The sequence below is a fragment of the Neomonachus schauinslandi genome, chromosome 2 (assembly GCF_002201575.2).
Source record: "Neomonachus schauinslandi chromosome 2, ASM220157v2, whole genome shotgun sequence".
Lineage (NCBI taxonomy): Eukaryota > Metazoa > Chordata > Mammalia > Carnivora > Phocidae > Neomonachus > Neomonachus schauinslandi.
The window spans coordinates 14,248,279-14,274,961 of NC_058404.1; the positions used below are offsets into that span (position 1 = coordinate 14,248,279).

General features: G+C 46.9%; 1 protein-coding gene across 1 annotated transcript; it reads right to left on the bottom strand.

Annotated features, from left to right (window-relative positions):
* Positions 1–1,142: 1,142 nt before the first annotated feature.
* DCTD (dCMP deaminase) lies at positions 1,143–26,392 on the bottom strand. The gene is made up of 6 exons (XM_021694215.1): positions 26,354–26,392; positions 24,687–24,801; positions 24,187–24,322; positions 5,197–5,313; positions 3,775–3,871; positions 1,143–2,454 (listed from the first exon to the last, which is right to left on the bottom strand). The coding sequence occupies exons 2-6, from the start codon at positions 24,792–24,794 to the stop codon at positions 2,376–2,378; spliced, it is 537 nt and encodes a 178-aa protein (XP_021549890.1). The 5' UTR covers positions 24,795–24,801; positions 26,354–26,392; the 3' UTR covers positions 1,143–2,375.
* Positions 26,393–26,683: the final 291 nt, after the last annotated feature.

Below are 26,683 nucleotides of genomic sequence, written 5' to 3' on the forward strand. Positions count from 1 at the left end.
GGAAATGGAGGGCATTTTTTGGCCTTTTTTGCCAAATTACTGAAGTCGATAAATTTTGCCTTTTAAATGTAGTTCTCCTGCCAACCATTCGGTGAAAGATGGTTTCCTTATTGTTATTTATTAGCTGTGACAGGTAGCAACACTATTCTCAGATAGAGTCTCCCTTTGCCACAATTATCTAGTAATGCCTGCGAGGCAGAAGACTGCTCAAAACCCCTTCCTTCTGGAATGCTTTTCCCAAAGGCAACAGCTCAAAGCAAACCTCTATTAACTGGAACACTGACATCTGCAGAATTCTCTGGACAGGAAGATCCCACCACTCCTGCAGTGATAGCAGAAACCAAGACATAATTACTTACACTCCCGTCACCAGGAAATCAAGTTCAGCAACCGTTCTGTGTGTGGAAGCCTTACCTACCCACACCGAGAGAATCACCACTCCATAAACAACCCAACCACAGACTGTTGGTGGATGTACTTCCTTCTGAGCAAGGATCTGTCCTTAAACATCTCCCAACGGGGAAAAAAAAATAACCTTTTTTCCCACTAAAATTCCATGTAACCAATGGGACACAATGTAAGATAGTACCAACATGAACTAAATTAGATGCCCTCCTGGCTTATTAGCCCCTAGACATACTTACGAATGTGACATAAAAATTACACACTCCTCGCAACAGGGCTCATGACTCGTAATGTGCAGCCACATAAAAATCTAATATATTTTCTATCTTTAAGTATCTTTACTGATTTCTTTCTTCTATGTACCTTTTGTTTTATGCATTTTAGAGCTGGGAACAAGTGGCTGGGGGGAGAGAAGAGACCCAAAAAAAAAGAGAGAGAGAGAGAGTTAGAAAGAGAATAAGGCGACAGAAGTGTCACAGGAGGGGGAAGCCTGGGGCCCATCAGAGGGCCGGGATGACCCATCAGATGGCCCGCACGTGAGACTTCCTTAACACCTTCAACCCTGTCCATAAACACGCATCGCCCCCCATCAACCCCGGGGAAAGCACCCAGCACCCATCCCTCAAACTGTTCTCTGAGCATGAAACATATGTGATGTGTTCCACAGACCATACAGAAATGACAGAAACGGAGAGCTAAGCATACAATGAAAACATAAAAACTGAACATACTTCCGTGTGGTAGATTTTAATAAGATTGGTAAGGAGCCAAATTACAAAATGCCCTAGAATACGGAGTACAAAACCTCAGAGACAAAATAAAAGCTCATGAAAACATAAGAGCACTTGAGAACGGTAATAATCTTTAGGATAAAGAACCCACTTTCTCAACAAAGCTACTGAGCACGTTTAATAAAAATTAAGGGAGATTAAAGACGAGGCGCACTGAGCCACATCCCCGAGCCGCAGTGACTGGGAAGGCGAGTTCTGTGCTGCTGAAGACACGGCGCCAGGAGCACAGATGAGCTCCCGTTACCAACAGACCTGGAATAAAACACCGCAAGGCAGGCTGAACTTCTCACATCTCACTTACAGGGTAGGAATTAATCGACTCCCTGGTTGAGCGGCCTTGGACATGCACCGTGTGGGCACGCGGAGGAGCAGTGACTCTTCCACGTGGTAGAAGGGGCAGGTGCACGCGCCACCGCCATCCACACGACCCTGCTGCCCCAGCAGCCGTGGTCTTGGGGGCGACGAGGGGAGACAGGCTGTCTCCGCCGGGAACAACTCATTATTCAGATAAAGTAACGTAAGAGCTCCGCGTGGGGCACAAACCAACGGGGGTCCCCACTTCCGGAAGCAGAAAGTGCCACCACCCCTGTAGGCAGCAGGACAGCAGAAGGAGAGAAAGTGCTCCGGGCTCAGCGGTGCTCATCATTCCTCAGGAAAGCTGTGCCATCCTGTCTAGGATTTTGGGGTGGGTCGGTGGCGGTTTCCCTCCACGCCCTAAAGCCAATACGTCTGCATTGGCACCTGTCATGGGGGTCCTATTTTTTTTCCCCAAGGGCACTACACGTTATGCTTCACTTGGGCCGGATGTTCAAATCAATGCATCTGTTCATCCTGCCAGGAGCACAACAACAATTATTTATTTGTCCTTCCAGCACCTTAGCAGCGAGGAGCAGCCGTTTCACGCCGCCAGCGTCCCAGCAAACCAGGACACACGCCAGCCCCGTGCGACAGGCCATCTACAGGCTCCTTGATTTTAAACCCTAAATCAGTAGTTTAAACAGATGCACATTCCATGTGACAAGAGAGACAGTCGGGAAGATTTGAGGCTCTACATTCTTTAGATGTCTACTTTTGCTGGACTGGCTATTAAAAAGTTATGTGTAACTTCAAGATGAAAGGCATTAGCAGCTTCTTAGAAGAGGATAATCCCAATCTTTTGGAGTTGTAATGAGATGTAACTCACTGAAGCTTCTGGCTCGGTTTGCTGTTAATTGAATCAAAGTCAATGACAATCGTGCTGCACTTTGGTGTGAATTTCCTAAACACAAGAAACAAAATATATCAAGATATTATCCAGCAAGTAGTTAAAGCAATTTGTTTACTTTGGCTTAACCTACACTTTCTGTGGGCGAGGAAAAAAATTTCCAGGGAGTCGCTTGGTATCTTATCTCTAAAGGAGCCAATTATAGTGCACCATACCGAGAGGAACATGAGCCAGAAAGGACTAAGACAAAAAAAAGATGCATGGGGTGGCTCGGTCTGTATGTTCTCCAGCTAGCTGAGTTCATGAATTATCAGGGAGTCAAAGGATTTCTAACAAGTTAGCTGCACAACATGACACCCGATTTCTAGTTTTCCCAACAGATTTATCTTCCTTCTTAGGATATTTCTGCAGCCAACCTGGAATCGCTCGAAAGCAAAAAAGGGTAAATCTTCTTTTGCCTCTTGTACACACAGCAAGAAAAAAAAGCAACCAACTAGCTTTAGTGAGGAGTAATTTTTAAAGTCCCGTTCTAAAAATGCAGATGTAAAATAAACCCACCATGTAGTTTTACTCATTAGTGTACCTTCTAAAACAGTTCAAAGGAAAATATTTGGGGACTAATCGTATTCTTTTAAAACCAGTAAACAGTTAATATCTAATTATTATTATTATGTAAATAATTTGGATTTAAAGTCTCATAAGGCACAACAGTTCAAGAGATTCATTACGTATAACCTCTATCCCCAGTAATGAACACAAGGGGTTAGGTACATTACTAATTACAGAACCCCACTGCTGACCACAGACACTGTAAAGGAATTGCTTTGAAAGCTTTCAGTCCCAAATGAAGTTTCCATCATGAATCGAAGGTGGTTGAACCTGCCTGCAAGTAAAGCATACCTCCCAATCTTTGCCTAGCACAGATAATCATAAAAGTCAAAATGACTTCAAATCTCAATTTAAAATGTTGCTATCAGAAGAATTCCTGGTGTTTCAACCTAGCAGGTTACTTTCATCCTAAATTTTCGATGCCAGAATTGTTACATTTGCAAAATTTACAAAGGTTTAATGTTAATATTACGAAACTTGTGATTTTTACAATGTCTCGCTACTGGAGTAATTTAGTCCAAGCCCCGGAAAGCTCCTAATATTTAAATGCAGGATCATCAGTCCGATTGTCTTCAGATACTTCTGTCACTGCTCTTAAAAATCCACCCCCCACATCATCTTGAGATCCTCAGCCCATCACATTTAAAAAGATGCTTCCGAGTGTGGAAGTCAGGCATCACAAGCAGAAATTAAACGTCAGCCACGGTCAAATACGTTTCTTCATTCGGCCTTCCACCCCCTTGCCCCCAAGCTCTTCCCGCTTACCTGAAGGCCACCCCAGCCATATCAAACAGGCGCCTCGCTGCCGTCATCTCATCACTATCATGGTATTTATCAGATATGAAAATAACTTCTTTTATACCTTCAAAGGCAACAACAGGAGAAGCCCCCTTAGTATATACACATAACACAGGGACAGACGGCGACCCGTAGTGTCTGTGATGAATCACCATTCCCGGGCAGGCTTGCCCACAATGTCCACTTACTGAAATACACATCTACCCCGTTCCAATACAGCAGACAATGGATTATATTTAATCTGCCCTCCAGTCTTTATGGATTTTTCTTTTTTTTAACAAATGCAAAGTGAAAACATGTCAAGTAGTCAAGCCTTGATCTGATTAACAAATTTTCTTTACTGCGGGCAATCAAATTTCTTTATTCACAAGGCGACTACTCTTAACACAAGAGGCTGATGGTTGCGAGGGGTGGGGGAGGCGGTGGGGGAGGTGGGTGGTGTGGGGGAAGTGCCACCATGCTTCCAAAAATGGCTCCAAGAACTGATTCCAGCCAGCTCCACCAACAGCAGATCTGTTTTCTTTTCCTGTCCCCCAGGGCAGTGCTAACTGGAGGGTCAAGAGTCTGGGGGGCATCTGAGACACCACCCTGCTCCTCCACCAGCCTCCGAAGGGACTACGTGCTGGGTAAGGAGAACTCCCGGAGGGTCACGCACCACCAGGGAGGGAGCCCACAACATCCTTTACCAGGGGCCAGCCTCTGATTCTGATACCACCGGATCTCTTTTCAGAGACCCATGGGCTCGTGATAAACAGCCCCTTTAAACCACACATCTGGCTAACATGATAAGTCTTTAAATCTCAAGCTGAGAGTTTTATGGCGACATAGTGTAGCCGAATCTCAGATGTGACAGTATGAAAAAGGTGAAATAATCAGAATACAATGGTGTAGATTTATGGCAACTGTAATGTAAGGAAAACTTAACAGTAGTACCATTCGAGTCTGATGACATTTATATGCAAAGATATGTTTAGATCCTAAAACATCTACCATATATTAATACAAATTAAAATTTCATATACAGACTACCAGCTGACCTTGCTTCTGACAGAAGTTCATTTCTCTCCCTCCCCCTAATCTATGCACGACATGTCAGAGAACAGTAAATTGGCAGTAATTATATGCAATGCCTGTGTTGTTTTTTGGCAGCTTGCAGTTTAAGAAGTTGCAAACTAAATTAAAAACATGCTAAGAATCACAAAGGATGCAATTAGTCTTAGAATACCTGGCACCATTCAAAAACAAAACACAGGAAATACCTTGCAAAGTTGATAGTGCAATTAATTTTGATCTAAACAATAGCAATTTCAGATCAAGCGCTTCTGCAATGAGCTGCTGATGAGCAGGCAACAATGCAAATGTGACAAATGGAACGGGCCCAGCTCCTACCTGCCTGGATGATGAGCTTCGCACATTCATTACACGGGAACAAGGCGACATACATAGTGCAGCCTTTCACATCGGCTGAGTTTTTGTTCATGATGGCATTCAGCTCGGCATGGCACACTGTGGGTTTGAAAGACAAGGAAAGAAAAACTTTCATTGCGACTCATGAGGAATTTACTAACGCTGCTAAAGCATTCCACTCGCCCCTTTGAAAAAACATATATAACAGACTCGATTTCTTAAAAATTGATTAGAAACGGAAAGTACTGAGAATACCAAATGAGGGCCACGTGGTCCGACAGGTTGGCGATTAGCAGCAAAACCATTCGCTGTTGCGGCCTTGGGTCTGTAAGCGCCTCGAGCAGCCAAGAGAGGCCAAGGTCAAGTATCTTCATCCACCCTCAGCACAGCAATAGCTCACGGCTCCACAAGACCCTGGGGTATGGGACTGCGCACATAAAATGGCTCATTTGTGTGTTGATATGCACATGCAGGGATATTTGCTGCGACCGTGAAGAGGGCAGGGTGCAATTTTAAGAGCAAGAGAATCAGGAAGTGAAGCTGAGCATTTCTATCCTGACGGATTTCCTTCACCTCACGGCTCTCAGCCCCCATACACACGAGAAAGATGCTGGCAGATAACCAGTGGTTTGACTTACGTTAGAAAAGCCTTCATCCACTTAATGAAAAGTCAAGTTCTTGCTATTATGGCCCATTCCACCAACGATCCCCAAACAGTGATCCAAGGTCATTCGCAGACCTGCCTGAATTCAGAGTTAGAGAGAGCACCCTCCTCTCTTCTCCCGCAAACCTGTAAACCCAGCCGTCTCCCCAGGCGTTGGCGAGGTGTCCCACCATCTAACCCACAAGGGCGCTCCTCCTCTCTAGGAAGTAGTCCTCACCCCTCTGATTGAGTTGAGAATCCCCTACCTGCGCTGTGAGGTCACCCTATTGCTCTTATATTGTTATTTAAGTTTCTGGGTGTGTTGCTAAAACTCTATTATCATCTCCCTGGGGCAGTGATTTGCAAACCGGTCTGCACTCACCTGGGGTGCGGCCTGGGATTAAGAGACTCCCGGCCTGATTCTAACGAGCAGAGGCCTTGCAGAAACACTGCGTTGCAGAATCCTCTGGTAACTCCTAGGAGACCTAACACATACTAAGCACACAAGTGCTAAAGTAAATGTTTGTTGAACAAATTAATGACAATCTGGCCATGGTCCAAATCACACAAAACTGCCGGAATTATAAATATGGGGACCCTCAAGGGGGCCCCCACCCCCTGCCCTCTCCAACTCACCAAACTTCTGCACTGAACACCTTCTTCTGGGAGCATGGGAGCCTTAAATGAAGAGTAGTCTACACTCAGAGTCTTGGACATTTTAGCCCTGACTACTCACTTAGTCAATGAGCCTTTTTTTTAAGATCACAGCCCATCGGAGATTAATCCCCCGCCGGCCGGCCACAGAAGGACCTGAGCCACTCTCCCGGGGACGACAGGAGAGAGAAGAAAGTCTCCCTGGCTCAGTGGCCTTGAGGACACTGGCCTCAGAGAGGCCCTTCAGCCCCATCTACTTCCCTGGTGACCAAGATGTTCCCAAGCAGGGATTAACACTGCTCGGTGTTAAAAAAAACAATTAGATGTAATTGTTTCTTTTATTTCCCCCTTGAGGGCAGAGACCGGTCTTCGAGGTTCTTTCTAACTCCCCCAGAGTCTAATGCGATGCCAGGAACATAATGGGTGTTAAATATTTATTAAATGAATAAAGGAGGAAATGCAGATTCCAATTATTGATGGTGATGTTGGGAAATACAGAAAGTCCTCTTAAATTCAAATAGCAAGAAGATGCTTTCCCATCTAATAAATATTTTTGGATGGTGTTGGTATTAATCTTCAGAACTACAGTTTCTGAGTCTGTACGGAAACACTGTTAATAACCGTCTTCTTCTGAATCTCTAAAAAAAGGTCACATTGACTGCAACCGTCTTCCTATTCATCGGAGGCAGTTTGGGGATAAAACTGAACATTGTATGGTCTGGATTCATTAATGAAAATTACCACATGAAACAGATTCTCTTGAGCTGCATCCAATATCCCCGTATAAAGGGTGGCTGATAGAAATAATACTTGGGGTCATCAACAGAATTCCCTTCTCTTAGCTACAAAATCACGGGAAAAAAATACAAAGCTTCTTGTTAGAAACATGAGGTCTACTGGGCTGTATGAACAACTGAGTGTCGGGCACGCAGGAGACCCTATTTTTTGTTTTTTTAAAGATTTTTTTTAATTTATTTATTTGAGAGAGAGAATGAGAGAGAGAGAGAGAGAGCACGGGGGGAGGGTCAGAGGAGAAGCAGACTCCCTGCTGAGCAGGGAGCCCGATGCGGGACTCGATCCCGGGACTCCAGGATCATGACCTGAGCCGAAGGCAGTCGCTTAACCAACTGAGCCACCCAGGCGCCCCTGTTTGGTTTTTTTCAAGTTTTAAGTTTTTCCTTTTGATCTTTATTTTTTTATTTAAATTCAATTAATTAACAAACAGTGTATTCAAGGCCCAGTTGCCACTTAAAGCTGTGTGACCCTTGACAAGTCGTGTCCTTCGGGTGGGCAGGAAGAAGAGACTCTGAGAAAGTGCATTTCCGGCTAACGACATAAAAGTGAGTTTTGAAATACCAAGTAATCTGATTTCTAGCTTTTTCCTATTGTGTGTCCAGTTTCCTCCCACCTTCCTCTAGAACAGCGGGATCTTCTTCAAGACAGGCTCTCGACAGCAAATCATGAGCCTTCTCTCCCAAGGCCAAGGGCAAGTGGAAGCCTTGGCCCAGCTCCCCCAGGGGGCACCAGCTCCCCGCAACTCAGGTTTTCTCCATTCTGTGTGTCCTTGGTCTCTACTCTCAAGAGGCCATCTTCTCAGCATTTCAGATCTCTTTCCTTCTTCCTTTTGAGATGAAATTGTCCTGCCTACAACTGCAAGACTAATTTTTTAAATAATCATCTCTTGACTTCACCACGCATATACAACCTCTAGTTTTTGCTAAACCAATACTTTCCAAACTGTAGGTCAAGAAATCAGTTTAATGAGTTACAAACAGCTTTCCCCCCCTTTTCAATGGAATGGATGAAAAGAGAAGAGATCAGAACGCGTCCCACATGGCAAAGGTTAAGTGCCGTTTCTAAAAACTATCTGAGGTGTGTGTGTGTGTGTGTGTTTCAGGTGTGAACTATGTTTGCTGGGTCGCCATGTAAAAAGTGTGTAACTATGGGGGCGCCTGGGCGGCTCAGTCGGTTAAGCCTCCGACTCTTGGTTTTGGCTCAGATCGTGATCTCAGGGTCGTGGGATCCAGCCCCATGTGGGGCTCCATGCTCAGCATGGAGTCTGCTTAAGACTCCCTCTCCCTCTGCCCCTCCCCGCCTGTGCGCTCTCTCTCATTCTCTCTCTCTCAAAATAAATAAGTAAATCTTTTTTTTTTTAAAGTGTGTGACTACGGAAACCTGTTGACTCTGTAATATGTTAATATTTACAACCACTGGGGGAAAAAAAAGGCCCTGATTTGCAGAATCTGCCGATTTCAGTGGGGTGACTACTCCCACATGGCCAATTTCCAAGTCCTGGCATGACCCAGAGTTGGGAAGAGAGAAGCAGCTCTGCTCAGGTGAGCTGGTACGAGCTAACTCTCACATACACCCCTGGATGGCCTTATCTTCACCCAAACCCAGTGCCTCTCTGGATGCAATCTCTGGATTCGCCTGCCCACCAGGCCCTCGGTTAGTGACAGCTCTCCACTCAAAACCTTCTCAGGCACCAGGCCTTGTGGAGTCTCCTACTTTTCTGTGGGGTCTTTTCTTTCTCTCGCCCTTCAGGTCATTTTCCAAGGTTCGATCCTGGTCTTCCATTTTTCCCCTGTAGTCACTAAGTATTCATGCATTTGTCGATTCTCCGGGAGCAGGTTGATTTAGTCAGACCCAGTGTCCCACCTTCTCCTCAAGCCTTGGTTTTGGATGGTCTGAGGCTTCTCTGTGACTTTTCTCTCCATGATAAATACTCCATAGTTAACTGACAGCAACAAATGAAAGAATAAATTCATCTTTTTCTAGTGCTAGCATTTTTATTGTGTCACCCGGGAAGAACTACAAGAGCTACAAATATATGAAAGCAAAAACCAACCAACGAGGAGGGGTTCTGTTCATGACCTTGAGATGCACACAATTTTTATATTTGTAGTAGGAACAGGACCGGGTATCCCAAACATACACAGTCCCTAGGAAGTATTCATAAGATAGCTAAATTGTCCCCAAAAAAGACACATTTGCCAACTACCTACCTGGAATTATGCATCTGTGACTAAGCAATAAGCAAAAGAAATCTCCAAATACTACAAGTATATTTGATAAGCACAAAGACTGACACAAAACCTTTCAATTATTCTCACCACTGTTTAAAAGGAAAAGAATCAGATGGTGAAAATATCAGATTAATGCTTATAAAGGAGAGCCTCTGCTTCAGGTAATTTTAAGACAATTCATATGCTTTGGTCGTTTTTTTTTTTCCTTTTCTATTACTAACTGTCAGAATTCAGAACTGCATTAACCTTGGACCACTGAGAAGAGATTGTATAATTAGAAAACTGTATTTTTCAAATTCCCTCTTACTAGGGCTTGATTAATCCTTACTGTCTCAGGTAGGTGGTTCTCTAGAAGTTTGACAAATTAACAGGATATATTCCATCCTGGCTAGATTTAAGAGATTCAACATTTTACAGATTTGACTTTCATCTCATTTGATACAAGACTAAGACAACATCTATTTTAGATAGTACTATTATTAAGGTTACTTAAATAGGTTTTTTTTTAAGAAAAAAAAAAAACCTGAATAATGCTAAACAAACGTTAATTGCAGTACAAAGAATTCAGCGGTAATAGCGAGGCTCCACCCTCACCTCCCGTGGGCTCCTGGGCCAGGATGGGAAATACTGGGCCTGATAAAATTTGGAGTCAGGAAAACTAAGCTTCTCTTCTAGTTAAAGAAACTCTCCAGGGGCGCCTGGGTGGCTCAGTCGTTAAGCGTCTGCCTTCGGCTCAGGTCATGATCCCAGGGTCCTGGGATCGAGCCCCGCATCGGGCTCCCTGCTCCGCGGGAGGCCTGTTTCTCCCTCTCCCACTCCCCCTGCTCGTGTTTCCTCTCTCGCTGTATCTCTCTCTGTCAAATAAATTAATTAATTAAAAAAAAAAAAAGAAAGAAACTCTCCGGGTTGGTTAAAACTCCCCCATTTTTAGTGGTACAGAATTTTACCTGAAGAAAATGACTTCCTCGGGCCTGAGGGGTGTTCTGCCAAGGAGGCCCTGAAGCGAGGGGCAGCCTGGTGTGGCAGCTCAGGGAGGGGCGGCTCCGAGGGTCACACTTGGAGCACCTGCTGCCACCCGGCCGGTTCCTGCCCCACCTTCCGCCAACACCCTCCAGGCTGGACACTCTACGAGCCTCGATAAGTCTCTGGGGAAATGTGCCTCTGCCCCTGACCTCAAAGGTTCTCGGGCTGTGCAGCCACCCACGTGAATAGCATGGACAGTTCGCTCACTGACAAGCCAGAGGGACAGCACTCAAGGGCCAAGAAGCATCTGCTCATGGCCTTCCAGAATGAAAAGGTGGGAGGTTTCACCCTGCAATTAATAATTGACATGACATGGGGTACCCGAGTTCAAAGTTGACCCTGTGCATTTTTAAAAATAACTGTTAATTTTTACAAGATATTCCACTTCTATTCTATCCTTTTTATCATTACCTTTTGAAATAAGGATCTAAGTGCTTTTACTTCAAGGGTCCTATAGCTGTCAGTCATTGCACCCTGGCGCGTCTCTCTGTCGGGGCTCAGGCACCCTCTTTCCTGTGCTCGAAGCCCCACAGATGCGAAAAGTCCACTGAGGGGTGGGGCGTGTACTTGCCCCTCTAACAGATCCATTTAGGGAACTGGGGCTTCTGGAGCTAAAATGGAGTTTCAACTACTTATTTCTTAATTATTGAAAGATATCCTGACAGGGCCTCATACATCACTGCCAGCCTCCAAGTACCGATCCTTCAAGTCAATAATTTAACAACAGAGGAGCCTCTGCATTTAAGCCCCTGACCACCACCTCTAGGGTACCACCCCAAATGTTATCCATGTTCACTATTCCCGCTACCCCGAAATCCAAAACATTGCTAGAATTTAGCCCCCGGGCAAGGTCAAAGCTCAAGTACCTTATCTCCCCTTCATGAAGTTGCCATATCTGTAAAGCAGCAACCAGACTCAGGATCAGAGTTTTCAAAGCTACAGGTGGGGAAGGGGAGAGGGACAAACAACTTGGAAACAACAGTTGCATCACGTCCTGAAGCCAGCCCCAACTACACAGGCCCGTGGACCTCATGCTGCTCTGCTCCCCAACTCCCCCAAGGCCCCCCTCCCCAAAGTCTTCCTCTCTGACACTTCCTGGCGTGCTCCAAAGCATATCTCACTCTTAGGGTTTCTCAGACAGCTCTGCCACCCCTAACCAGAGGAGCATCCCTCTGGACTGCACGGCAGCAGGGAGAGGAACCAGTTTTAAACCGTAGGCACTTCCCTCGGACGTGCAGTGATGGGTTCTGGTCGCAGGCAGAGCGCTCACAGGGCTGGGCACCGGGGCTGTAGGAGCAAGTAAGCCCAGTCCTGGAGGGGCTCAGGCCCCGCCGGGCGGGAGATGCCGGAGCCCCAAGCAAAAGGCTAGAGACACCAGAGAAGAGCACCGAAAAGGAGTGGGAAGGGGCAGGAAACGGGCCGACAGGTGAAGGGTGACAGGTGCCATGGTGCCCTTCTGCCTCACCTGACCGCATCCACCTGCTCAGAATCAGACACCACTGCCCCCTGGCCCCACCCCACGCAGTTAGGGGTCTTTCTATCCAGAAGATGGAAGCAACTGGGCCTCACAGCCTTCTGGCTTTGAGGGACACACAATTCCAGCAGAGAGACGATGATTAGGACAGCGTTAAGTCTGCGGGTGAAAATAAAAACAGGTAACAGCGAGAAGACAGAAGCTAGTCCCCAGCCTGGAAAATGTCTGGTGTCTGTTCCGTTACTGCCCGGTGCCCCGAGAAGCCTCTAGCAGAAGAAAATGACAGCAGAGAGGCATCCTGGCCAGGCCCAGGAAGATGGAGATGAGTCACTCACTCAGAAGGCAGCCAAATCCTCCAGGCTCTGGGTGAAGCACCAAATCCTGGGGCGCCCCACCGGGGGCAGCGGGACCTTCCCATCTCCACTCCTCCAATGTGCCCTGGGGCCCGACGAAAGGCGCCCGGGCCCTGGAGCCAGCTGATGGCTCTGCCTTCCCCTTGCTTCCTCCCTGCGCATCCCCGCGGCCACTCCTCACAGGCTCTGCCTCCTCCATCCACTGGTTCCAGGACCCTATCCCCACCGCTTGTGGAGCCTCAGCCTCCCGGCCTGTGAAATGGACAGAGAGACCCACGATAGTGACTAAGGTCCGTGAAGGCACGGCACCGAGTTGCAACCTGGTACACGCTTGTGCTCCCCAAGCTCTCCTGCCCGGGCTGCCCACCTGAGACCCGGCAGCCCCGGGCTGCTCCGGTCGGACACGGGAGAGCACACGTTCCTTTCCTCTCCCTTCTACGCTGGTCCCCGTCCCCTGCCTCTTGCTAAGGCTGCCGGCAGCACAGCGCGGCGCCCGGGGGCCACTTAGCCCCAGGGGCAGTGCGTAGGGCTAAAGAGATTTCTGACTGTGGTGTTTCCATTACTGTCAATAAAGCCCCCAGAACTCTAATCACATTGCTTGCCCGTGTGCAAAGGGTACACAATCAGGTCGGAGGGAGAAGGGCGTGGAAATGCTGCATTTCATCGATGGGTAAGCCATGCCCAACTCCCTCCCCACTGTTCACGTGAAATACATGTTTGATGCCTAAAATGTACTCAAGAAACATGAATAGAAACAGAACACTCATCGCTGCTTGACAGCTTTGTAATGCAAATACACACAATAAAGATTCCAAGCTTCCCTCTCGCGTTAATAGCTTTCAAAGGATAAACTGGGACTGAGCAGCAAGCACTGGAAGAAGAGTCAGGATGTGTGTGTTCTAATTAATTCCGGCTCTACGAGGCCCGCCTTGGGCAACTCACTGATCCTGTTCCGGCCTGCACAAAATGGGGTTTAACTGACCTGACTCAGGCTTCTGAGATGAGACAGGAGCTGGTGACCCTGCCCTACTTTTCTAGGACATGACTCTGGCAGGCCTTCTCCACTCCGCACTGCAATCTCCTCCCCGTGTCCCCCGTGCCTGAGCCCGCTCACGCTCCTCCTCCCTCCCTGCGGCGGACAGCCTTGCCTTATCCTTCACTGAGAGGCTGCAATGGATCACATCCCCCCTGCAACTAGGCAGACTGTGCGTCGGCTGCCATCCGCCCCCCCCCCCCCACCCCTACCCCACCAGTCAGTGATCCTCTTCTACCACTAATGAATGTGCCTGGGAGGCCGTCTCCTCACACCCTCCCAGACCTTCCTCTTTCTCCCTTTCTGGATTCATCGGTCTCGTTCGGACATAGAAACCCTTCTCTTGGTCCCATCACCCTCCCGTCCAGCTGTCCTCACACACAGCCCAAACCCATCTCTCCAAGCTGTCCCCATTCCCTCACCTGCCGTTCTTCCTTCAGCTGGCTCTCCTTTGGCCTTCCAACACCACCACCACTCCATCAGAGCTGCCCGTGACAGCGTCAATAATGACCTCCAGGTCACTAAACACCGAGGACAGTCAGTCTCCCTCTCAGACACCCTGTCACCCAGCCCTCTTGACGCTGCCTCCAAGATATACCCCAGATCCATCCATTCCTCTCCATCTCCGACACCCCCACCCGTCACCAGAGAGACACGCGTGCCAAAGTCACTTCAGGGCTGCCATCCTTGTTTCCACTCCTGCCCCGAACCATCCACACATCCCCCACACACCAACTTAATCTTGTTAATCCAAACTCCTTATCCCACAGCCCCCAACCGCATCTCATTACTCAGACCTTAACCTTAACCGCTAAGCGTGGGCCAAATTCTTTCCCTCCCACATAATGCTCCAAGTGCCTTCCTGCCCAAGGGCTTGCACCAAGCACTCTCTCAGCAAGGAATGTCCTTCCCATCCCCAAACACTGACTAGCCCACCTTGACCTCTGGGAACCCATCAAATCCTTCAGCTCTCAGCCTAAAAGTCACTTCCTCAGAAAGGAATATTTAACAGCATCTGTTTATTTCATTCATGTCTACCTCCATCACTGTGAGTCTGCAAAGTCCTTGAAAACACAGACCTTGTACACTTTATTTACTCCTGCAGAGTGCCTGACATGGGATGTGCTGAGTGAATGAATGACCACAGGTGAACAGCCTCTGAAAAACATATTGTGATATAAAATAAAGTCGTGATTTTTAAAAAGGAAGCAAGTGACTCGAGAACTCCCCCATCACCGACAGACAACTCATAACTGATAAAAGAAGAGAAGACTCATGAGTCTTTACTTCAATTCCTAAAAAGTTGTTAACTCACTTGCAGAAGGAAGAACGACAGTGAGGAATCCCGCTTCCCTTTTTCACCTAAACTCAAAATTAATGGCGTTTTGAACAAAGTCTTTTAATTGCAGAATTAAAAAATTCATGCTCAGTTATCATATTCAATATTTTAAATTTACTATGGCATCTATCATTTGGAAGAAGCACAGAGATAAAATTTACACGTCCGTTAACTGGCTAGGACCGACCCTCCAGAGAGTGTGCTCCCTGGAGTTCTAACTCCCTTGCTTTCACTAATATTCTCCATTCGTCCCGGGATTTCCCAATGCCGTGTTTCAATAAACATTGTCACATTGACTGATCCACAAAAGGATTTCTGAAGTGCTTCTTCTCCATTTGGTCTTAAAATACCCCCTTGTCTCGGGCACTTGGGTGGCTCAGATGGTTAAGCGTCTGCCTTCGGCTCAGGTCGTGATCCCGGGGTCCTGGGATGGAGTCCCACATCGGGCTCCCGGCTCAGCGGGGAGCCTGCTTCTCCCTCCGACCCTCTCCCCTCTCATGCTGTTTCTCTCTCGCTCGCTCTCTAAAAAATAAATAAAATCTTAAAAAAAAAAAAAAAAAGAATACCCCCTTGTCTCACAGAGTTCTAAAACCGCCTCCTCTATTCAGATATTTTCTTGGACTTCGATGTGGGGTCTTTTTCTACCCTCCAACCTCTTTACATCCAGTGTCTTCCAATCTCCACGTTTGTGGCGTAACCGTAATCTTCAACAGCCCCCTCATGCTTGTACGTTCCGTCTCTGTCCGACTTAGAGTCATCTTAGAGCTGGCGCAGGGTTCGACCGCTGGAAGGACAGAACGAATAAAACCTGCTTCTCTCCTTATTAATTTGTCCACACACACACAGATGCACGTCCTCTCCGTGTCACTGCCACCACCAGCTTGTTATAGCTCGGCAGCTTTCGCCCAGGATGGCTTCGGAACCCCCTTCAAGCCCCGTAAGTAGAGAAATGGCGCCCTAATTGAATGCAATCAAAGCTATACTGTTTAATTTTTCCTTAGAATTCTAGCTCTGATGGAGTCCTCGGTGATCATTTATTTCATAAAGATATTGAGAAGTAAATGTCAAGTTATGTTTAACAAGCCCACAATCACTGGGTATAAACACTCCACACCTGGACCCTAGACTCCGGAAGCCTGTCTGGGATTCTGCCACTGGAATCTGGTCCTTGAGGTTTTAAGCACCGTGGGGGATTTCTTAGCTAATATGCATATCAAAGACATATATATGATCTCACCCAAATATTAAAAAAGGTCCTAAGAAGTAAAAGCAAAATGCAATATAAATATCTGCAAAAATCTCTAGGAACTGGGTCTGATTGCATATTTCCAGGAGCAAACAATATATACATATTCTACCTTTATACCAGTATTAACGAAGTTAATGTTGACATGTTGAAAATGTTGAATGTCGAAAAATAATGCAAAGTAAGACCCTAGTCATTCAGGCTGATTTCAGAGAAGATCAGCCCAAATCAGCAAAAACAGATATAGATCAACAGAACAAAGAAAGGAAGCCCATCATTGTCAGCTGCTCCCCAGACCCCCACTGTGTGGTAGCCCAAAGTTCTAGGCCAAAGACTTACCGAAATTAAAAAATTAAAGAAGTTCTATTTACCACAAGGAATATCCACTTGCACTCAGAAAATTAACGTGCTCACAAACTTAAAACCTAAAATGGGTTGAATGTGACCCTGGAATTTTATTGATACTATTAAGTTTCTCAACAGACCTTTTATTTTGAGAGACAATACAAAGATAAACTTGAGCTCACTTCCTGTTCGTTAATTTGGAAACCACTATCCTTGGATTATTTAATAAGGTTTTACTGCAAATTAGCATGAAGTAAACCGGCTCTAAAACACTGACAAATGTGTGTATTTTTATGAGTAGGTTGGATCCCCACAGATGAGCATTTTAGGTTTTCTTACATATGCTTTTCTACGTATACTCCTCAGAACTTGTTACTATCTATACATGCTTTGTAGATATTCCTAGTGAAACAGTAATCTGTGGCTCTTCAAAAATAATTAACCCTGAATCTATAGATTAAAATACATAGACAAAAGGGCGCCTGCCTGGGTAAGTTCGTGGAGCATGTGACTCTTGATCTAGGGGTCACGAGTTCGAGCCCCACACTGGGCGTAGAAATTACTTAAAAAATAATAATCAATAATAAAATAAAATAATAAAACACACAGATAAAAATCAAATACATTAAACCCTCCCAAATCATGATTTATTCTTAAGTCTATTTATGAACAGTTATACCTGAACATGAAATATCCTTAAAATAAGCTGGTTCATTTCCAGGGGGACCCTCACACATACACTGTTGTACTGTGTTGTCTAAAGCATCACACAATGAAACCTGAGTTTGTCCCTTGATTCATAAAAATAATGCACTTTCTTTCTTTCCCGGGGTAAACTTGCTCGAAGGTTTCCCATTGATTATATTCGTCATTTTGTACAAAAGGTCCTCCTTAGGCACACTGTCAGGGCCACCACTGCTAGGAGGCAGAGCAAGGGAGGGACGGTGGGAATCTGCAAGTGAAACTAGAATTCTGGAGCAAAACAAACAGCAAGTCATCAAATCCACGGATCTGCCTAACAAAACCGGAGGGCGTTCAATTTCAGCTGGCTGAAGGAACAAATTTGATCTTAACTACGAAGAAGCTCTTCCAAGTTTTGAGGAAGTCACAGCTTAAGAAGGATCAGCCGCCTAACTTCTTGATAAATTAGTTTCTCAAGACTAACCTTTTGGATGCCAAAGAAATATATCACATGCACGGCAGTCAGGAAAATGTCAGTGTTCAAGGGGGTAAGGTAAATGGCTAAGTCATCACTAAAATGACATCTTTGCATGCTTAACAATATGCTAAATCTAAAAAATAAGGATTAGATTTAAAGGTAAATTTTTTTTTTTAAAGATTTTATTTATTTATTTGAGAGAGAGAGAATGAGAGACAGAGAGCACGAGAGGGAAGAGGGTCAGAGGGAGAAGCAGACTCCCTGCCAAGCAGGGAGCCCGATGCGGGACTTGATCCCGGGACTCCAGGATCATGGCCTGAGCCGAAGGCAGTCGCTTAACCAACTGAGCCACCCAGGCGCCCTTAAAGGTAAAATTTAAAGAAGTACCACCACACACTAGCAAGCTGTTGGAAGTTGCCAGGCTGCACAATGTCTTATTGAATTCCAGCACTGTCCTCCCCAGCACTAGATCCTTTCTCAAGTTTTCCTGCAGAAATAGGAACTGACCCTGGAAGGAGCCCCACGTCTCCATTTCTGCCTGATGCATCTAGAGCATGGCAACCAACCCCCCTCGGGGCATCAGAACAATGGTCCTTCCATGATGAACAAGTGTGAGGCAGCAGGCAAAGCAATCCTGGCTTCTGGTCTGATGGGACAGAAGAGGAGGCCGGGCAAAGAAGCATGCTCACCCACACATCCCTCACCAACAGGAAACAGCATGACAGGGAAACACAGGCGAGATTGGTGAGCAGAGGGAACACGATTTAAAAAATGCAAAGTTGGCTCTCAAGGATGAAGGATGTTGACTCCACTCCAGCTCTCTGGTCTGTAAACCATGTCATCAAAATTCGTTATGAAACCCCAAGGAAAGTGTGATATCTGAATTACCACGAGTATTTTTACCTCCATTTTATAAAATTGGTATTTTGATTAAATGTGCTTCATTCTAATGAGCTTCACAAAGAGAAAGGAACTAAATATGTCACCTGAATACTTCATCCCGGGGTTAGCAACCACCCCCGCCTAAAAATAAAAGTCTTCCAAAGCTTTTTCATATAGTTAAATTAGATCAATCTGCTGCTTCCCGGTTTTTTAATTGTCACTCATGTGAAAAGGTGTCACTTTTAACGCTGACTTCTTCCTGCCACTTAATGTTACTGACATCATACTATCTTTTGGATTTTTTAGGAAAAGAATGAGATAAAAAGCAGTTTCTGTGGCAGAGGGAATTTTCATTTTCCATATTAATACTACATTATAATCAAATAGTTTCATGAAGTTTTGATCCTAAGGTTGGAAGAACAAAAACACCCTTTAAAAATGCCTCTCCAGAGACACAGCCCAGAAAAACCTCCATCTTCCTATTATGTTACAAGTATTCTGCGCTTCTCTCCTTTCCACAAAGTGTCAATCAAGACTAATGACTCTAAATTTACAGAATTAATAAGGAAAATTAAGTTGTATATGTTGTTGGTAAACCCAAACTTACACGGCTCCCAAGCCTCATGCCCTAGGGGAGGGCACCACCATGTGAGCCCCTGACCTCCGGGGTGTTACTTCGCCTAAGCCTCTGCGTGCTCAAGGGCATGGTGCAAAGAGAGAACAGGTGGTCCACTGGGCTCCGACCTAAGCAATCTTTCAGCAAAGCTGAATTCCCTGGCCCCATGGGAGAGGCAGCTGGGTAGTGGAGGGCACTGACCTCAGAGTTAGGAGACGTCTCCCTACCTATGTGGCATTACAAAGGATACTTAATGTTTCTGGGCCTTTCTTTTCCCATCCATAAAAGAAATGCGCAGGCTCAGACCCTGTGGGCACAGGACTCCGAGGCACTACTCCAAGCATGGTCCACAGACTGCGGGAACATCATCCCCTTTCTCTAAACACACACAAGTGCTGCTTAATAAAGCTCAGAGTAATGCAAAGCGTTACTGGTATCTGAGCAAGTTGCTTTTGTCATCCATGGATTTTGTTACTCAAAAGATGCTAACGGGGCCACCTGGGTGGTTCAGTCGTTGAGGCCTCAGACTCTTGATTTCGTCTCAGGTCATGATCTCAGGGTCATGAGACCGAGCCCCCCATGGGGCTCTGTGCTGGCTATGGAGCCTGCTTTAGGTTCTCTCTCCCCCTCTCCCCCCACAGGCACTCTCTCTCTCTCAAAAAAAAAAAAAATGCTAATGATCTCACTTACGTGTGGAAACTTAAAAAAAAAAAAAAAGCTCATTAATGCAGCGTACTGATTGGTGGTTGCCAGAGGTAGGGGGTGGGAGTGGATGAAATGAGTGAAGGGGGTCAAACTTCCAGGTATAAAATCAGTAAGTCCTGGGGATGTGACATACCGCATGGTGACTGCAGTGAAGAACACTGTATTGCATATTTGAAGGTTGCTAGGAAAGCAGATCTTCAAAGTTCTCATCGCACACACAATGTTTTGTAATGATGTAGGGTGACAGACATTGACTGGACTTCTTATGGCGATCATTTTGCCATGTATACAAATAACAAGTCATTAGATTGTACACCTGAAATCTAATATAACATTACATGTCAATTATAACTCAAAGAAAGATAGGGAGAGTTTAACTAGCATTATATAGGGGTCCTGGAAGTGTTGACATTTGAAAGAGGATCCTCATATATTCAAAAGAACAAAGAAATTGCTGGTCTAGAACTCTGGATGATCCCTAATGCTCCTTTATAGGGATTAGCACATCATCTATCCTTCCTCAGCAGCTTGGCTGCCGATAATGTTGGTGAGGAAAGAAAGGGTTCAAATTAAGCCTACCCCGGGGGCGCCTGGGTGGCTCAGTTGGTTAGGCGACTGCCTTCGGCTCAGGTCACGATCCTGGAGTCCTGGGATCGAGTCCCACATCAGGCTCCCTTTTCAGCAGGGAGTCTGCTTCTCCCTCTGACCCTCTTCCCTCTCATGCTCTCTGTCTCTCATTCTCTCTCTCACAAATAAATAAAATCTTTAAAAAAAAAAAAATTAAGCCTACCCCATCCCAGACATGATCACTGATTTTTCAAATTAATTTAATCTGAAAATGTAAGTAAAAAAAAAAAAAAACAAAGAACTTGCATTTTGGCCAATTATCACCAAACATTTCTATCACCTCCAAAGAGATCCAAACATGTATTTCTCTGTGGCCCAAAATCCCTTATAAAAGAAGACTGAGTGTACAGTTTGTAGCTAGTCATCATTATTTAGACTTAAAGCCCACCTTTACATGTATTATGATGGTACTAACACTAAATGCCTTTTAAAAAGCATTTAATACCGTCTACGACTTTTATGGTACATCAAAGTACAAGTCTACTCTTGTGAAAGAAAACTGTCTACATTCTAGCATAGCCACATGTAAAATGAATAATTGATAAGCAAAGGCAAAGAGCTTTGAAAACCTAGAGGTAGCGTATGGAGAGTACAAAATAATGCACAGACAACCAGCGTCCTGAAACCCAGCAACTAGTCAATTTAAAAAAAAAAAAAAATCAGTGAAGTTGGACAAATGCCTACATGGGTTTTGGTTTTCTTTTTAATTCCTTTTGGAAAGAAGCTCTGTAAGGTACTGCCTCAAAGTTAGGCAAAGCTACTGGACAGGTTTTGGAGCACAGCGAAGTCAGGGGTGGCCAGTGGGTGGCAAAGCCTTTGGCCTCTAGGTCACTGCCCCGATCTGCCCGGGGCTCACAGTGACCGAAGAAGAAGGGGCAGGTCCCGCCTGGAGAGCCGCTAAGGAACCAAGGAGGACCCTTCTACGACGGTCTGACCACTGGCATCTTTTTACAAGAAGCCTTCGCTTTTTACAAGACTGACACCTACAAACTCCTCCATTCAGCAGGAGGCCCAAGGCTCCACCGTGTGGACTGGGTGAAATAACACCGTGATTGTCCTGCATCTCAGTGTAGACCTGAAACACATCGACCTTCTCACTCTCGCTGTTTCTACGTGGGACATTGCCCCGTGAAAAATTACCCTCACCACGTACCTACGAACAACGGATCCTTTCCCTTCTTCCTTACCATGGAAAGCTGACAGAATCACAGTCAGGATGAAAAAAGTTTCTACAATACGTTAGCACGTTATTCATTTCAGGAGCTCCACTCAGCTACAAGGAACGCTAAGGCTAGAAGATGGTTCTACCGATGTGGTATATATACACAATGGAATATTATGCAGCCATCAAAAGGAATGAGATCTTGCCATTTGCAACGACGTGGATGGAACTGGAGGGTATTATGTTGAGCGAAATAAGTCAAACAGAGAAAGACATGTATCATATGATCTCACTGATATGAGGAATTCTTAATCTCAGGAAACAAACTGAGGGTTGCTGGAGTGGGGGGTGGGGTGGGAGGGATGGGGTGACTGGGTGATAGACACTGGGGAGGGTATGTGCTCTGGTAAGCGCTGTGAATTGTGCAAGACTGTTGAATCTCAGATCTGTACCTCTGAAACAAATAATGCAATATATGTTAAGAAAAAAAAAAGAAGAAGAAGAAGGTAGCAGGAGGGGAAGAATGAAGCGGGGGAAATCGGAGGGGTAGACGAACCATGAGAGACGATGGACTCTGAAAAACAAACAGGGTTCTAGAGGGGAGGGGGGTGGGAGGATGGGTTAGCCTGGTGGTGGGTATTGAGGAGGGCACATTCTGCATGGAGCACTGGGTGTTATGCACAAACAATGAATCATGGAACACTTCATCTAAAACTAATGATGTATTGTATGGGGATTAACATAAGAATAAAAAAAAGAAGAAAAAAACTGCAAAAAAAAAAAGAAGATGGTTCTACCTTCTCCTGTCTGGGACCCGGTTCTTCCTTCCCCTGCCAGGGATGGAGTTAAAAGGACTGACAATTAAATCCCCCTAATCACTGAACTATGTTTTATTCCTGGGAAACCCAGAGTGTTTTGCAGCCCCCCACCCCCACCCCGCCCGCTTTCCTCAGTGCCTTCCCCGCCTCCAGGAACATTCTTTTTCTTTGGAAAACAGAGCGGTTGCCCTGAAGCAAAGAGAAATTTAAAAAGAAACACAAGGGGTTTATTTAACATGATTAAGGTCCAGGAACATCAGTAAAAATATATAAAATACATAAATGCCACTAAGAGTAGACTTGGAATTCTATAGAAAACCCCAGAGGCCAGTCTACTGTGGAAGAGTCAACAAAGGAGAAAGGTCTTACATCACTCCTCCACTCGCGTTTCCTAAAGGCCCAATCTTTCCCATTTGGATGGCCTTCATGTGCTGTACTCCCAACAGAGGCGGTCGGTTCATTTGCAGACAGAAACATAGGCCCTCACGTTATGAAAAACCAGCAACCAGCGTACGCAGTCCCATTTGCCTTAGGGCATTGGCTGCATCTTCTCCAGGGAATTAAAGTTAAAGCGAGGCTGTGGCTCATCCCTCCCAATCTCTGAAGTGGTTCTTCTTGGGGCTCAGATATTCAACAAATTATAAGGAGCACCCTTGACTAATTTAAACATGAAAACCAGAGCTGGCCAGGCCAAAGGTTTTCGGTTCCACACGTCTGGCTTGTGGTCTGACTACCGGCCGCCCTGGGAATACAGACCCAGAACAGGAAGAAGACACCGAACCATCCATTCTCTGACATCCACATTGATGTAGGAAAGATGTTAGGGTTCGAAGCCGACGGCCAAGAAAGAATTCTTGAGATGTCTTAGGTGCAAAGAGGTGGTTTTATTAAAGCCCGGGGACAGAACCCGTGGGCAGAAGGAGCTGTACTGGGGTCAGGAGGAATGGCCCGTTATATGTTTTCAAGTTGGGAAGGGGTTAGGGATAGCATCGGTCTCTAAGGAATTTTGGAAGCAACGTTTCCAGGACCTTGAGGGGGCTAGCTATTGTTGGGAAAAGGTCATTTACTACCGTCTAATAAAACCCTAGTCATGAGACCCTTCAGATGTATATCGGAGGGTCATATGCTTGGAGGATGATTGCCAACATGGATCTTGGGGGGTTTAGAGACAAAGGAAGTTTCCAAAGGAATTTTTATATGTTAAAGTAGACTTATAGGATCCTAGGGGCCGGGCTAGGACTGCCTTTTGCCCTTAGCAAAGCATTAACATGGAGGCAGCCGAGTCCCTGGAGGAAGGTCACTCTGCCTGTTTCAAGGACTCGTCGGTGGGCTGTAAGTAGTGAGGAAATTTAATAATTCGTCTTCTGCCTTTGTTTCCCATATCACAGCCCACAGTCATTTCCTACTTCTCAGAGATGAGCTTGAGATTTCCTCTGCAGGCAGAGGGGCTGAATGAACCATGCTTCTCATCAGAGCTAAGCCCTAGCCAGTCCTTGGTTAGCTGACTTTGCCTCCAGGTGGCCAAGAAACAACCCGTGGAGCCCCCGTGCACATCCCCTGCTACCCCCACCAGGGGCTGTGGCCCTCTGCAGAGAAGTCCGCCATCCATGCTCTAGGGTTGCAGAGCCTGGCAGGCCCTCCACAGGCAGCGGACCCCTGGACCTCAGGGACAGGCTGGGTGACCACTAACATGCTTTCCATTCACGGACAGGGGTCGGGGGCAGGAAATTGAGGCAGTCCAATAGGATTTTTCTTTTGTCCAGCTGTTGATGACTAAAAAGAGATGATACTTTCTGACCAGCTATCTGACTTAAGCACCACCAAGGCTAGGCCCCTAAAGCAGAAGGAAACACAAACCAGGCCCTACCGTAAGGGTATTTGGTATCCAGCTTGCTCTCCGCCGTCCTCCTCCAAGGCAACAGGTCATCGCTGCACCCGTTTGGCATCCCGTTATACCCGATGCCGACAATCTTGTTTTCTGCATTCACGATGCACGCTCCGACCTACAGGGAAACGTGCCCAAAGGCTTGGTGACCTGGCGAGGCTGGTCTGCCCCTGGACAGGCAGACATGAAACCAGAAGCTTGCAGAGCTCCAAAGCGAGCAGGGGTGTGTGAAGAGCTCTCTATCTCCTCGCTTGCTTTCTGCAGCAGCTCCCACAAGCCCAAGAAAGCAGACCCCCTAACCCCCGAGGATGTCCAAGAAGCCGTGAACGGTGGCTGAAAAATGTAAGCACCTAGGGATGCGGCACAAAAGGCAGATTTACTCTGCCTTTAAGTTGCCAAGCATCCGCTTCCTGCTGTAATTTGTTCATTTCCAGGTTATCTCTGTATCTGTGAGTGTCCACTCTCTTAGAAAACTCACTTACCTGTGAATTTGGATCTTTGCTTCTCTGTGCTGATAAGAAGGCCACAGCCATGAAATACTCAGGCCATTCCAAATAGTCATCACGTTTTTTGCAGGGAACTTCACTCATGCTGGGTCTAGAAGGAAAACAGTGGTTGAGAAAAGCATTTTGGTACACCTGCTTGCCAGGCCAATGCAACCACATGTCAACTTTGGATCTGCAGAGTCAATTTCCGTTACATTTATCCATCAGAAATCACAGATCATGGGACCTCAGATCGTGTCTGGCCTTAAGAAAAAAATTACTATTTCAGGAGTTTGGTTTTGGCACGTAGAGTTTCACATCCCCAAATTTTACATCTATGTACTGCTTTCTCATAGGATTTTTTTCAACCTACTACAAATGCCTGCTCCACAAATTGTTCTCATCCGTCACCTCCCTCCCTTAGGAAATAGAGCCAGCACAAGAGGGAGGGAGGGAGAAAGGAGAACATTTATTGATCATCTACTATCTTTCAGACACTGTGAAGGGTTATACGCATCATCTCACTCAAGCCTCATTCCTAGCAAAGGTAGTAACATCCCATCTTACAGAAACTCCCCTAAATCACATAGGATTATTATCCATGCCAGTCAGATTCCTCTGGAGCTGTCCCAGCTCTGATATTAACCAGAGAATCTGTCCCTTTTCTTTCCCCTTAGCTTCCCCAGATGAAAACAGAAATTATCAACTCTGAGTACTCAATCAAGTGAGAAGAAACAATCAAAAGTGTCGAGTGCTGTGACTGAGGCTAAGTTTTAGTAACCTGGGCTCTACTTACTCGCTCATGGGCAGGCACAAGCTGATCTACAACAGGGGGAGCCCCTGAAACTTCCAGTAAGGGGTGGGTGGGGTCCTTTCAAGGGAAAATAAACAGCACAAGGGAAGAGGGCAACACAAGAACTGAGTGGGTATCACTGAGCATTCTTGAGCATTTGGGTGGAAGGCAGGTGTTCATTTCCTTGCACTTGGGCTTCAGGCTCCAGCCCTTGGCTTAAGCAGGACAGCGCGCCAGGGCCTCAAACTGGGATGCAGGGGAAAAGTCGCTACTGGGACCCATGATTATCCACTGATCTGTGGCCCAAATTTCTGAGAAGCCTGTAAGCCCTCTTAACTGCACTGGTTTACCACCGGCTCAACAGTTGGCATCCATAATCGCTGTAGGGTGCCAGTTACGTGCCCACTAAACAGGAGTTGGGAGGGGAAGAAGAGAGGGAAAGGGGGTATTACTCCAACGTCTGCTTTAACGCTCAGGGGAGCCCCGAAACCCAGTGGCAGCAACAGTTGGGATGCTACTCCAGGGGGACACATCTGGTAACGTGCCCGGACAGAACCCGCGCTCCTCCGCCCACCACTCCCTCCCGGCATCCGACCCCGGCGAAACCCGGCACCCCGAGCCCCCACGTGGGCGCAGGAAGTGCCTGCCACTCCCAGCCTCCCAGCCCCACCCTCCCGAGCAAGTCTCAAGGGATCGGGCCCTCCCAGCCCGCACTCTTTGGCCGGGCAGGAGGTTTCCCCGGGCGGCAGGGGGTGGGGGGAGGAGGGGGCAACCTCGGGCTTCCCCGCCCGGAGCCCCCGCCGCGAGCCCGGCGCCCCGCACCCCCGCGCCCAGCGCTCGGGCCGCGCCGCGTGGCGCGCAGGCCGCATACCCCCACGGCAGGGCTGGCCCGGCTGGTCCTCGGCTCCAGGTCCGCGATCGCAGGCCGCCGCCGCCGCCGCCGCCGCCCCCGCCCCGCCGCCGCGCGCCGGAGGAAAGGAAGTCGGGAGAAGAGGCGGGGCCGCCGCGGGGCCGGAAGGTGACAGCGGCCAGGCGGCCACGCGCTCTGGAGAGGGGGGCCCCGGCGGGCGCGCACCAGGCGGGGAACTCCTGGGCGAGGTCGCCTCCGCTTCCTCGTCCCGGACACACAACTCGCTGAGCCCGCGATCTGGCCGGCGACCTTCAGGGCCAGCGCCCAAAAGACCCCTCCCGGGGGCTGGCT

Excerpts from the sequence above, each read along its gene's own strand:
- DCTD (XM_021694215.1), bottom strand. The coding sequence starts at position 24,794 with ATGAGTGAAGTTCCCTGCAAAAAACGTGATGACTATTTGGAATGGCCT. Across the intron at positions 3,872-5,196 it reads GAAGCTCATCATCCAGGCAG|GTATAAAAGAAGTTATTTTC; the intron begins GTAGGAGCTGGG and ends TTGCCTTTGAAG. Across the intron at positions 2,455-3,774 it reads ATGGCTGGGGTGGCCTTCAG|GAAATTCACACCAAAGTGCA; the intron begins GTAAGCGGGAAG and ends TCTTGTGTTTAG.